This window comes from Gigantopelta aegis, chromosome 15, assembly GCF_016097555.1.
Source record: "Gigantopelta aegis isolate Gae_Host chromosome 15, Gae_host_genome, whole genome shotgun sequence".
Taxonomy (NCBI): Eukaryota; Metazoa; Mollusca; class Gastropoda; order Neomphalida; family Peltospiridae; genus Gigantopelta; species Gigantopelta aegis.
Window position 1 is genome coordinate 43,423,021 of NC_054713.1, and position 14,160 is coordinate 43,437,180.

At 35.7% G+C, this 14,160-nt stretch overlaps 1 protein-coding gene across 5 annotated transcripts in view; it reads left to right on the top strand.

Annotated features, from left to right (window-relative positions):
* LOC121390751 (endothelin-converting enzyme homolog) overlaps positions 1-13,735 on the top strand; it is a 117,898-nt gene extending 104,163 nt beyond the window's left edge. For all 5 annotated transcript variants that reach the window (XM_041522657.1, XM_041522654.1, XM_041522658.1 and 2 more), the window contains exons 12-20: positions 151-228; positions 2,410-2,513; positions 3,669-3,779; positions 6,216-6,283; positions 8,084-8,208; positions 9,672-9,737; positions 10,351-10,446; positions 11,438-11,514; positions 12,140-13,735. In XM_041522657.1, the coding sequence (XP_041378591.1) occupies positions 151-228; positions 2,410-2,513; positions 3,669-3,779; positions 6,216-6,283; positions 8,084-8,208; positions 9,672-9,737; positions 10,351-10,446; positions 11,438-11,514; positions 12,140-12,239 (825 nt within the window). In that variant the 3' untranslated portion in view covers positions 12,240-13,735. The remainder of the gene's footprint in view (positions 1-150; positions 229-2,409; positions 2,514-3,668; positions 3,780-6,215; positions 6,284-8,083; positions 8,209-9,671; positions 9,738-10,350; positions 10,447-11,437; positions 11,515-12,139) is intronic.
* The last annotated feature ends 425 nt before the right edge of the window (positions 13,736-14,160 follow it).

Below are 14,160 nucleotides of genomic sequence, written 5' to 3' on the forward strand. Positions count from 1 at the left end.
AACATGTAGAGGGTTTCTTCTAAGACTGTCAGAATTATCAAATATTTGACATCCAATAACTTATGACTAACAAACCAATGTGCTCCATTGTTGTTGTTAAACAAAACAATATGTACCTTTTCATGATATTAATTTGGTTTGACATTTCAGGCCAATGCTGTGGTGGACATGATTGGTTTTCCAGAATATATTCTCAATGCTACACAACTTGACAAAGAGTATGACAGGGTAAGTGGTAGATGTTATTGGTTTTATAGAATATATTCTCAATGCTACACAACTTGACAAAGAGTATGACAGGGTAAGTGGTAGATGTTATTGGTTGTATAGAATATATTCTCAATGCTACACAACTTGACAAAGAGTATGACAGGGTAAGTGGTAGATGTTATTGGTTTTATAGAATATATTCTCAATGCTACACAACTTGACAAAGAGTACGACAGGGTAAGTGGAAGACATGATTGGTTTTCCAGAATATATTCTCAATGCTACACTACTTGACAAAGAGTATGACAGGGTAAGTGGTAGACATGATTGGTTTTACAGAATATATTATCCATGCTACACAGCTTGACAAAGCGTATGACAGGGTAAGTAGAAGACATGATTGGTTTTACAGAATATATTATCCATGCTACACAGCTTGACAAAGCGTATGACAGGGTAAGTAGAAGACATGATTGGTTTTACAGAATATATTATCCATGCTACACATCTTGACAAAGAGTATGACAGGGTAAGTGGTAGACATGATTGGTTTTACAGAATATATTATCCATGCTACACATCTTGACAAAGAGTATGACAGGGTAAGTAGAAGACATGATTGGTTTTACAGAATATATTATCCATGCTACACAGCTTGACAAAGCGTATGACAGGGTAAGTAGAAGACATGATTGGTTTTACAGAATATATTATCCATGCTACATAGCTTGACAAAGCGTATGACAGGGTAAGTAGAAGACATGATTGGTTTTACAGAATATATTATCCATGCTACACAGCTTGACAAAGAGTATGACAGGGTAAGTAGAAGACATGATTGGTTTTACAGAATATATTATCCATGCTACACTACTTGACAAAGGGTATGACAATGTAAGATCTACTAAAAGGAAAAATTACGCCAATTTCATGATCTCAAATTACTTGACCATTTCAAACCCAATTTTGTCAGAAGCTTCCTTGGCACATAAATAAATAAGTTTGTGAATTTGGTAATTCTGACCGCCGCCACCCCATGGTGTTCAAAAAGGAAACATTAAGCCAGTTTTTAAAAGTCGTCTTAGGAAATGCTATAATGAAAAGTCTTCTAATATTTAAAGATCAATAGATGTTTTATCTAATGGGTGAATGTCATTAATGCTGGGTTCCTTGTTTATCTCTGAGGGTAGTACTATACCAAATAACTTCCAGCTGGGTCAAAGTTCAAGGTGCACCCAACTTTTGATAGAGAAGTGAACACCACAATGTTTATTTATTGGTGATAAATGTGAGTGTGTTGGTTGTAAAAAAAAATAGTTTCATCTTGGCAAAACATGTATGCAGTTTTATTTCATCTAGTACCACTATGTCAAGTAGCCATGTGCTTGAAACATGTATGGGGTACTTGTAAAAAAAAAGAAGAACTCAAATTTTGTGCGGAACTAGGGTAGTCATAGACGCTACCCATTATCTCAGAAATGAGCAGCTTGACCCCCATTTCTTTCTGATTCACTTTAAGGGTGAGGGGTGGTAGTATTTATATCCATGGTGTTTATGTCGATTGGAGTTTTAGCCACATATGTTACTATTGTCGTCTATGGGATTTGATTTGGTGGTACACACCCTATAAGGAGGGATTGACGTTTATTATAGTTATATAGAGAAATTCATTTGAACTATAATTTCTTCAGGTCTACTGGACCATTTCTGATTAAATTTGGTGGGAAGCTTCTTTGACCTATGAAGAAAAAAAATCATGAATTTCGTCATTCTAAACTCCCCTCCCCTCCCCCCCTGGAAAATGGGTGTCATGCAATACATGAGTAGTTGGAGTCGCCAGTTTACTGACAATTATTTCACAGAATCTAAAATTTTCTCTGCTCTCATTGAAATCAGCTGTATCCAAAATGGGTTCCCATGACTTGTTTTCAGGGAACCGAATATTTTCATTGGGTTCCGTCGAAACAAAAAAAATTATTCATTCAGTTGACATTTTTTTCACTATATACAGTGAAAGGCCTCTGTAAACTGGACACTCATGGGAAAAGTCAAAAGTACAGTTATAAGGGGTGTCCAATTTAGAGAGGTTCTGTAGGACTGTGAAAAATATCCTATTGTTACTAAGTCCAGTGTACAGAGGTCCCGTTTTGAGGGGTTTCACTGTATTTCACCTTTTTTTTTCTCTTCTTTTTTTTTCAGCTTAAGATAAATTCTTCGGAATACTTTCAAAACAACATGAGGAATCTGAAATTTGCTCTCATAAGAAACATGGAGAAGTTGCGCCAGTCACCAAAGAAAAATGTGTAAGCAATGTGTTTTAAAAAAAATCAGTAACTTTACTTTTGGCACAAGAAACACCCAACTAGGGCCTCCACGAGTCCAGAATATTGGACTCAAGTACTCGAGGGTCAAACTCAGCCTGTACCAGAGTACCCGACACTTACACTAGATGATGATGACGAGATTAAGGAATAAAGTAAAATAGTATTATGCATTTTAATTCCAGAGCTGAACATGGATGCCAAATCATACCATGTGTTGCAATTAGAAACCAGTATCAATATATTTAGTATTTGTGACGGATGACCAGTTCGAAAAGAAAAAACTAGCACATGATCATATAATTATTGTGTAACTTATATAGTTGATTATCTACTGCTGAAAATAATTGTCCTACATTGTCTAAATTGTATTATAGTTGATCATTGTATTCCACCTTGTACGGGTACTCAAGTCCTGTGAATGAACTAGAGTCTTGTTAGACTCGACCTGTGCCCGAGTACTCGAGTACTCGTGGAGACCCTACACCCATCTATGTTTTTGTTGTGATGCTTCATCAATAGTGTTATGCTTCAGTGCAAATCGATGCTCACTGAGTTCTCATGGAGACCCTACACCCATCTATGTTTTTGTTGTGATGCTTCATCAATAGTGTTATGCTTCAGTGCAAATCGATGCTCACTGAGTTCTCATGGAGACCCTACACCCATCTATGTTTTGTTGTGATGCTTCATCAATAGTGTTATGCTTCAGTGCAAATCGATGCTCACTGAGTTCTCATGGAGACCCTACACCCATCTATGTTTTTGTTGTGATGCTTCATCAATAGTGTTATGCTTCAGTGCAAATCGATGCTCACTGAGTTCTCATGGAGACCCTACACCCATCTATGTTTTTGTTGTGATGCTTCATCAATAGTGTTATGCTTCAGTGCAAATCGATGCTCACTGAGTTCGGTTACTTCCAGTTGTTACTACACTAACTTCGGTTACGAAGTGCTATGGTGCACGTCAACTTATCCCACGTCCACATGTGGAAATTCCAATTCTGTTCAGTTGTATTTTTTGTGTCATTGATCAAAGACAAAATACGGTTCAGTTCGGTTCCATTTATGACGTGATGTTGTACAAAGTCAATGATACAGATTTAATGATATAAATATCTTGCTTATTTTACAGATGGGGAATGACTCCGCCCACTGTGAATGCATACTACACACCTACCAAAAACGAAATCGTCTTTCCTGCAGGAATTTTGCAGGCTCCATTTTATGACCGAAACTTTCCCAAGTAAGTCTGTCTTTAACCAGTGCTATCTGAAACTTCATTGTATGTCATTCCCTTGATCAACTTCATGTAAACAGTACTTTGTGTAATATACTACGACATTTACTTGATCAACTTCATGTAAACAGTACTTTGTATAATATACTACGACATTTACTTAATCAACTTTATGTAAACAGCACTTTGTGTAATATACTACGACATTTACTTGATCAACTTTATGTAAACAGCACTTTGTGTAATATACTACGACATTTACTTGATCAACTTTATATTCTGATGGAAAGAAATAAGAGATCACTATAATCAAACAGGACATTTTATTTGGCCCCGTGGTCGTCCAGTTTGGAGGAGTTTCAGTGTGATAGGTTTGGAAGTATCAGACTCATCTTCAGTTCCTGTTTTTGGCGGAAAATAAATCCTGCAATTAACGTCTTGCAGAAGTTATTCATCCCATTAAGATATTGTAAAATACTTTTATTTTCGCGGGATTAAATTTTTGCGATTTAATTAAAATGAGTCAATTCGCAAGCATTTATTGTTGCAAATTCCCAATTCCCCTAATAAAAAAAAGAATCAATAAATAAAATAATTTGGAATTTATTTTCACAAATGTTATTCACACACAAAAAAAAATAAATAATAATTCCATGCAAAAATAAAATATTTTACTGTATTGCTAATGACTTTAGTCTGGATTTTAAAGTTTTGTAAGTACAGGTAGACAAGATCCTGATTATATAATATAATTATTCTGGTGGTCTTTTTAATCTTTTTTCAGCTTAGGGTCATACCTACCCTAAAATAACTAGGATGGTGGGAAGCCGGGGGGGGGGGGGGGGGTGGTAAAATATTCAAGGCTCATTAAAATAGGGTTTTCTTCATCTACACATAAAGGCATTTTTAAACCAAAAAGGCACCTTTTATCTCACCTTTATGAAGTAGTTGTTTGCACCCATTTCTCATAAACTGTAAGTTCTAGGTCAATAAAATTTGGTTTATAGCTGCACCTTTGGATGTTCATCACAATGCATGTGAGAGAGAAAAAACTGGGTTATTTTTTAACATGCATTGAGATGAATTTAGTGGGTGCAGTTGTCGACAGTGGTGTAACGTGGGCGGGACCACCGGGGCGGTTGCCCTGGGTGCAAACTTCTGGACTGGTGGAAGGGGAGTGCTAGCGGTCCACTGGTTAGGGGGCACAATACTTGCCTTGTCCAGGGCCCTGGCAACCCATGCTACATCACTGATTATCGACAACATCAAATAAGTTTATGGTAGGCAAGATATATTTAATTCCATGGAAGTCTTGTGTTTTATCCACCTACATCTCTTTTCATCTTTTCACTAGTACAGCTACATGCTGCATGGCCTGACTAATGTAATATATATTCTAGTGTGTAATATCCTTGACTAATGTAATATAACTATTCTGTTGTGCAATATCCTTGACTAATGTAATATAATTATTCTGTTGTGCAATATCCTTGACTAATGTAATATATATTCTGTTGTGCAATATCCTTGACTAATGTAATATAATTATTCTATTGTGTAATGTCCTTCACTAAAGTAATATAACTATTCTATTGTGTAATATCCTTGACTAATGTAATATATATTCTATTGTGTAATATCCTTGACTAATGTAATATAACTATTCTGTTGTGTAATATCCTTGACTAATGTAATATAACTATTCTGTTGTGTAATATCCTTGACTAATGTAATATAACTATTCTATTGTGTACTATCCGAATGTAATATAACTATTCTATTGTGTAATATCCTTGACTAATGTAATATAACTATTCTATTGTATAATGTCCTTGACTAATGTATTATAACTATTCTATTATGTAATATCCTTGACTAATGTAATATATATTCTATTGTGTAATATCCTTGACTAATGTAACATAATTATTCTGTTGTGGAAATATAAAGATTATTATGCGAGCTTGTGTGTCGTACTGATTTTACGAAACGAATGGCAGGATTTTTGTATTACCCGAGCAAAAGAGAGGGTAATACATGAATTGTGACACAAGTTTCGTAAAATCAGTACAACTCACACGCAAGTGTAATAATTTCTTTATTATCCATATTATTATTGTTGTTTTCTTTATGAATAACAAGACCCAACTCAAAATGTTTTAGCCACAACTAAAAGGAGATGACGAAATGACGTCATATTTCAAATGCATAGTCTGAGCAAGGACTGGAGAAAATTACATCATCACCCTTGTTATTACATGTGTGCTTCATATGATTATTATTAACTCGGTTATGTTGAACCATATGGATAATAACCTTGACTAATGTAATATAACTATTCTATTGTGTAATATCCTTGACTAATGTAATATAATTATTCTATTGTGTAATATCCTTGACTAATGTAATATAACTATTCTATTGTGTACTGTCATGTTTCAGATCTTTAAATTTTGGTGCTATGGGCGTGGTGATGGGCCATGAATTAACACATGGGTTTGATGACCAAGGTGCAGCATGCTCTTTAAATGTGTACTTTTTGCATGCTTTTTGTGTACTCTTTGCATGCTTTTTGTGTACTTTTTGCATGCTTTTCATATTCTTTTAACATACTTTTTTTTAAGTTTTAAGCTGGACCCCCAAAAATATTTTTAAATTGGCAAATCATATGATAAAATCAGTAGCGAAATTCAAGTTTCATTTGACCTAACTGTAAAAATGGAGATACCTTTACATATGACACACACTTCTTTAATTAGTTTTTTTGGCAGATTAGTAAATTAGTCAATAATTCTCCAAATTCATCTTCAATCCACATTGGCAATTTGGTGAAAAAGCAGCAAAAATCCAGTTTTTTTCTTGACTTTACTTCTTCAAGGTTTTAACATATTTTTGCAATGGTTTTTCCACACTTGTTTGCAAAGTTTTCATGTGCTTTTTTCTGCTTTCATGCATGCTTTGGGGGAGGACATAGCCCAGTGGTAAAGTGTTCGCTTGACACACGGTCGGTTTGGGATCGATCCCCATCAGTGGGCCCATTGGGCTATTTATCGATGCAGCCAGTGCACCATGACTGGTATATCAAAGGCCGTGGAATGTGCTATCCTGTCTGTGGGATGGTGGATATAAAAGATCCCTTGCTGCTAATCGAAAAGAGTAGTCCATGAAGTGGCAACAGCGGGTTTCCTCTCTCAATATCTGTGTGGTCCTTAAAAATATGTCTGACGCCATATAACCGTAAATAAAATGTGTTGAGTGTGTTGTTAAATAAAACATTTCCTTCTTCTTCATTTCCTTCGTTTTCTTCAAAGGTCATGGCATGTACTGTCCTGTCTGTGGAAAGGTTTATATATATATATATAGTGGGTTTCTTCTAAAAAAATTAAATAAACCATTTCCTTCCTTCATGCATGCTTTCTGCATGCATTTTATGTGCTTTTTAACACACTGTTGTACACAATTTGTTATGCACATATTTTACAGACTTCAGCTTCATTAGCTTTCATGAATGTATGTCCTCACAGCTGTACTTATTCCAGTGAGTCCGTCTGATGCTAGTTCTGACTTACCGGTAGTATTGATAGTAAGCTAGTCTAGGAGTGGCAGTCTTCTTTTAAGCAGTGCAAGAAGGATGAAAACTTAACAACAACACCACCGAGGCCGGCGCTTGGTTAGAAGGATCCCGCAGTGGATCCATTATCTAACTGGGTGGGGTTTTCTCATCCCAGTCAGGGCCCCACATTTGAGTGATGAAATCTAGTTATAAGGGTCCTTTTTTGATGACAGAAAAATTTACAGGTTTTCTTTATGTGTCGCAATGCTTGGCATCCAATAGCCGATGACTAATAAATGAATCTGCTCTAGTGGTGTTATTAAGTATTTATGCTAATGTTTTGTTATCCCCTGTGTTTGTTACTGTGTTCTGTTTACTGTTGCTTGGCATTGTTGTGCTGTGATTTTTCTTGTGCTTTGAATAAAAAAAATCATTCTAAATAGCTTAAAAGTTATAAATAAATGAATAATAAATTTTAAAAATATATATATATATATATATATCTTTTAATTTTAAAAATTAAAAAAAATAATAAATACATTTTGTAAATAAATAATAATAAAAATTATAAATTAAAAAAAAAAAAAATGTAAAAAAAAAAAAAAAAATAGTGCTAATTTATTTCATCCCAGCTACATGTAACTCAACATGAATTGCTTCTTAACAATAACAACCTATAATACTGCTTCCTCACTGTTGTAGTCTCATGTGTTTTACTATTACTTCCATACATCATTAGCTGATGATTTTCTTTCAGGTCGCGAGTACGACAAGTTTGGAAATCTTGTTCCGTGGTGGAATAAAGAATCCGTGGAGAGATTTAAACAGAGAACAAAGTGCATGATCAATCAGTACAGTCAATACAAGTCAAATGGAGAAAACGTGAGTTCATTTCAGTCTCTAGCTAACCATTGCTTCTCATCCACTGCACCCTAGCTTCTGTCCCATGCTCAGTCACTGACAGTCAGTACAAGTCAAACGGAGAAAACGTGAGTTCATTTCACTCTCTAGCTAACCATTGCTTCTCACCCACTGCACCCTAGCTTCTGTCCCATGCTCAGTCACTGACAGTCAGTACAAGTCAAACGGAGAAAACGTGAGTTCATTTCACTCTCTAGCTAACCATTGCTTCTCACCCACTGCACCCTAGCTTCTGTCCCATGCTCAGTCACTGACAGTCAGTACAAGTCAAACGGAGAAAACGTGAGTTCATTTCACTCTCTAGCTAACCATTGCTTCTCACCCACTGCACCCTAGCTTCTGTCCCATGCTCAGTCACTGACAGTCAGTACAAGTCAAACGGAGAAAACGTGAGTTCATTTCACTCTCTAGCTAACCATTGCTTCTCACCCACTGCACCCTAGCTTCTGTCCCATGCTCAGTCACTGACAGTCAGTACAAGTCAAACGGAGAAAACGTGAGTTCATTTCACTCTCTAGCTAACCATTGCTTCTCACCCACTGCACCCTAGCTTCTGTCCCATGCTCAGTCACTGACAGTCAGTACAAGTCAAACGGAGAAAACGTGAGTTCATTTCACTCTCTAGCTAACCATTGCTTCTCACCCACTGCACCCTAGCTTCTGTCCCATGCTCAGTCACTGACAGTCAGTACAAGTCAAACGGAGAAAACGTGAGTTCATTTCACTCTCTAGCTAACCATTGCTTCTCACCCACTGCACCCTAGCTTCTGTCCCATGCTCAGTCACTGACAGTCAGTACAAGTCAAACGGAGAAAACGTGAGTTCATTTCACTCTCTAGCTAACCATTGCTTCTCACCCACTGCACCCTAGCTTCTGTCCCATGCTCAGTCACTGACAGTCAGTACAAGTCAAACGGAGAAAACATGAGTTCATTTCACTCTCTAGCTAACCATTGCTTCTCACCCACGTAGCTCAGTGGTACAGCGCTTGCCTGATGTGTGATCGATCTAGCTAGATCGATTCCCGTCGATGGGCCCATTCGGCTATTTCTCATTCCAGCCAGTACTCCACAACTGGTACATCAAAGTCTGTGGTATGTACTAACCTGTCTGTGGGATGGTGCATATAAAAGATCCCTTGCTGCTAATCGAAAAGAGTAGCCCATGAAGTGGCAACAGCGGGTTTCCTCTCTAAATATATGTGTGGTCCTTAACCATATGTCTGACACCATATAACCATAAATAAAATGTTTTGAGTGCATCGCTAAATAAAACATTTCAAATGGTTGGAAGGATGGGTTACGGGACCCCAATGACTAAGGTAGAATGGGGGGGGGGGGGTTGTGGGTTTTTTTTGCATAAACATTGATTGAAATATATTTGATTGTAATTGAAATGTTATTTACATTGTGTTTTATTTGTAGGTGCGAGGGAAGCAGACACTGGGAGAAAACATAGCAGACAATGGTGGACTTAAATCTGCTTATAATGTGAGTATGGATGTGAGCAGAATGTGAGTAGGTATTTCAGCAGAATGTGAGTAGATATTTCAGCAGAATGTGAGTAGATATTTCAGCAGAATGTGAGTAGGTATTTCAGCAGAATGTGAGTAGATATTTCAGCAGAATGTGAGTAGTTATTTCAGCAGAATGTGAGTAGTTATTTCAGCAGTAGTATGTGAGTAGATATCTGAGGACGTTGAGAGTCGACATTTGAGTCAGTAAAGTTTGAGTATAAAGTGAGTAGATATTTGAGTACACTGTTATTAAATTTGAGTGTAATGTGAGTACGGGATTGAGTATAATGTGAGTAAGGATTGAGTATAATGTGAGTAGATTTTAGTCTACTTTGAATAGAGATTTGAATACATTGTGAGTAGAGATGTAAATAGGACAAATTATATCAAATAGCTATTTATTGTCATGTTTATGTCCATGTGTCTGTCCTGCTAGATAAAATCTGCTCAAAGTTTGTCTAAATATTTTATTAACTCGTTTGTTCCATTGCTATTATCTAGTGTTTTAATTTTTGCACTTGCAAATGAAAGATTTAAAATATTTCTAAAATATAATTGACACATTCATGTTTTCATTTTTGTCACAGTCATACCGGACTTGGGTTCAGAAACATGGAGCAGAGAGAGAGTTACCTGCCCTTAATATGACTCATAACCAGTTGTTTTTCCTCGGATTCTCACAGGTAAGATTCAGTTGTTAACTCTCTTCCCTGAAAATAACAGTCAAAATATAAGAAAGTTAGCTACCTGTAGCTAAGCTAAAGATATTTTTATCTGGGGTTTTTACTTGCCTTTACGAAGTAAAACAGCAAGATATAGGTATTCTTTTTTCTGCAGTGGTGACAGCATCTGCATCAACTTTTGCATTTAGCTCAACATTATAGTTTCATATTTTAAATGGCTCCCCATAACCTAAGCTAGGGGAGCAATTAGTCACTCCCCTCAATTTTGCTGGTGGTGAGGTCTGAAAACCAATTGGAAAAGAGATGCTGTACCCATTCTAATGAGCTCGGTCCAGTGTTAGATTTGATTTAGTCAACTGGTCTGGGAGTGGCAGTCCTCTTTGTGGCAGTCCTCTGGTTATGCAAGAGGGATGAAATGTCCAGTAAAGGATCGCTTCGGGAGGGGCTGTCCTATAGATGAGGCACTAGATAAAGACTCATGGAATCATCCACTATTCTATTTCATGGTCCATTCCTTGATGTGGTGAGGTAGCTTGCATGTCTCAATGACTCGGTGAGCTATGCCAGCTGGAGCATCAGCTCCTGGTAGGGTCACCCAAGCTGGAGTGGTCAAAGGGTAGAGACTAGAATAATATGGACCGGACAGACAGAGGACGCGTGAGTCAAGAAAGACAACTGTCTAGGAGAAGCAAACTCCAAAATCAAAACTGGGCTGGAGAGGCTCAGAATCCTAGTAAGGAAACTCTCCTAGGAGAAGGAAAACTCCAAACTCAAACCAAGTCCACTTAAGTCAAGAGTACAGAAGCTATGCATCAGTATTAGTGTGGAAACCGAAAGGAAATGTTTGTACATGCACCAAACTCTGTGATCATCATCATCCACTATTTTCCCAAATGCCCATTCGACTCTGCCTTGTGTGGAGATGCGGTCTTGATCATGTGTTACGGTTTTGTCATTCAGATTTAAGTACTAGAGAGTTCTGTCGTTTCAGGTTTGGTGTTCATTGAGTACGAAGGAAGCAGACCATCTACAGCTGCTGAGTGACCCGCACAGTCCAGCCAAATTCAGGTAATCTTTCACAGACATCTATTTGTGGTTTGACATCCAATAGCCGATGATTAATAAATCAATGTGCTCTAGTGGTGTCGTTAAATAAAACAAACTTCTATTTGTGGTACACCTCCACATTCCAGTCCTTGTCTCTCCAAACACTTGATGTGTGGTCAGTCTGTTGTCAGATGAAATACTTGCTGAAAACCACTTTTTAAACTCATAATTCTAAGGTATTTTCCATTGAAAAATGAAAACTAAAGCAGCCATTGTGTAAAGTAATGTTTACAGGAAACTATAATTCATTTCCAGTGAGTGTCGTGTGCAAAACAGCATGAAGTATGAATTGTATACAGTCTACAGTATGTCGACTGGTGTGACGTCGGGCGAGATGATCTCGCTTGCAGTAGTCAGAAGGTTAAAAACTCAACGGCAATGCCAATTGCTATGGGCAATTGTACGGGTTGATATAAAAGAACAGTCGCTATTGTACTAATTACCAAATGTTTTACATCCAGTAGCCGATGATTAATAAAGTGGTCACTTCTGACATTGTTAATGATACTAAAACATTTAGAGGTATTTTATTTAATGTATGTTATTAACTGATGTTAATTTAAAATCTTTTATTATTATTTTTCAGAGTGATTGGGACACTATCAAACTCACACGAGTTTGCAAGGGAGTATAACTGCCCTGTAAACTCCCCCATGAACCCCAAGAAAAAGTGTGAAGTGTGGTGAAGTGTAACTATTGTTTAGCACATTGTCTGAACTAACAGATGAGGTTTAAATGAATAAATCAATCTACTTGAGAATGAGAGGTAACTCTTGTTGAATTGTTATCAAAATGTTATGTTTACCACATTATTAATATACTGACAAGGTTTATGCGGAATTCTAGTAGTAAGTCAGTTTATTCAAGGATGGGAGATAACTCTGTTGAACTGTGATGAACAAGAAATGATGTTTAGCACATTGTTAATACCTTGATAAATGTGCAGAAAAGATTTAAAATGGAATTGGTGTAAATTGATAAAGCAGACTACACAAGAATGGGAGATAACTCTTGTTGAAGTGTGATGAACAAGGAGTGATGTTTACGACATTGTCAGTATACTGATAAACTAGCTTACAAACAAGATTTAAGGTGAAATTGGTGTAAATTGATAAACCAGTATATACAAGAATGGGAGATAACTATTGTTGAAATGTGATGAATTACAACTCAATTTTTTGCACATCGTCAATACACTGATAAACTTGCAGACAAGATTTAAAGTGAAATCCTAGCAATGAACCAGTCTGTTCAAGAATGGGAGGTAACTTTTGTTGGGAAAAGTTCACTTTTTCTGTTTTGTTTTGCATTTTAAAAGTTGTTCATGTTATTTTTTTGGTTTAATTAGAAATATGTCACATTGATGATAGGTTTCTTAAATACATGTTTCATTTGGATTGACAAACATTACAAAGATCTATGATTGTTTCATTTGGATTGACAAACATTACAAAGATCTATGATTGTTTCATTTGGATTGACAAACATTACAAAGATCTATGATTGTTTCATGTGGGGCTGAAATCAGTACATTCTCTGATTGGTGTTTTTTAAACTACAGAAATAATGTTCTCTGATAAAAGTACAGAATTAATGTTCTGTGATTAGTGTGTTTAAAACTACAAAACTAGTGTTCTCCAATTCAAATTAAAAACATTATGTGCTGTGATCAGTTTGTTTTAAAATTATAAAAATTACATGTTGTGATTGGTTTGTTTAAAACTATATAAAAATAATGTATTCCGATTGGTTTGTTTAAAACTACTAAAAGTATGTATTCTGATTGGTTGTGTGAAACTACAAAAATAATGCATTTTGATTGGTTTGTTTAAAACTACTGATATGATGTTTTTGATTGGTTTGTTTAAAACTACAACAATTATGTACTGTTGTTTGATGTTTGAAACAAGAAAGATACTTTATCTTTTGTACTATAATAGTCTGTTTAAAAAAAGAGATTAGCTTCATGTTGTTAATTCAAACTGACAGTTCTCAAGATAATAACAATGTGATATTTACTGGACAGAAATGAAAACAAAATGACTCATGAAAGGTAATTATTTTACTGACCATATTAGACTTGTGTCAGGGCTAGCTCTGGCACTCGCCAAATTCGACAATTGTGAATTTCAAAAACAATTGGCAAATTTTATTTTCATTTGCCGAAATAATTTCATGTAATAATTGATATTTTGATACAAAAGAACTGGGTTTTCATGTAATAATTGATATTTTGATACAAAAGAACTGGGTTTTAATGTAATAATAGATATTTTGATACAAAAGAACTGGGTTTTAATGTAATAATAGATATTTTGATACAAAAGAACTGGGTTTTAATGTAATAATTGATATTTTGATACAAAACAACTGGGTTTTAATGTAATAATTGATATTTTGATACAAAACAACTGGGTTTTAATGTAATAATTGATATTTTGATACAAAAGAACTGGGTTTTAATGTAATAATTGATATTTTGATACAAAAGAACTGGGTTTTAATGTAATAATAGATATTTTGATACAAAAGAACTGGGTTTTAATGTAATAATAGATATTTTGATACAAAAGAACTGGGTTTTAATGTAATAATTGATATTTTGAT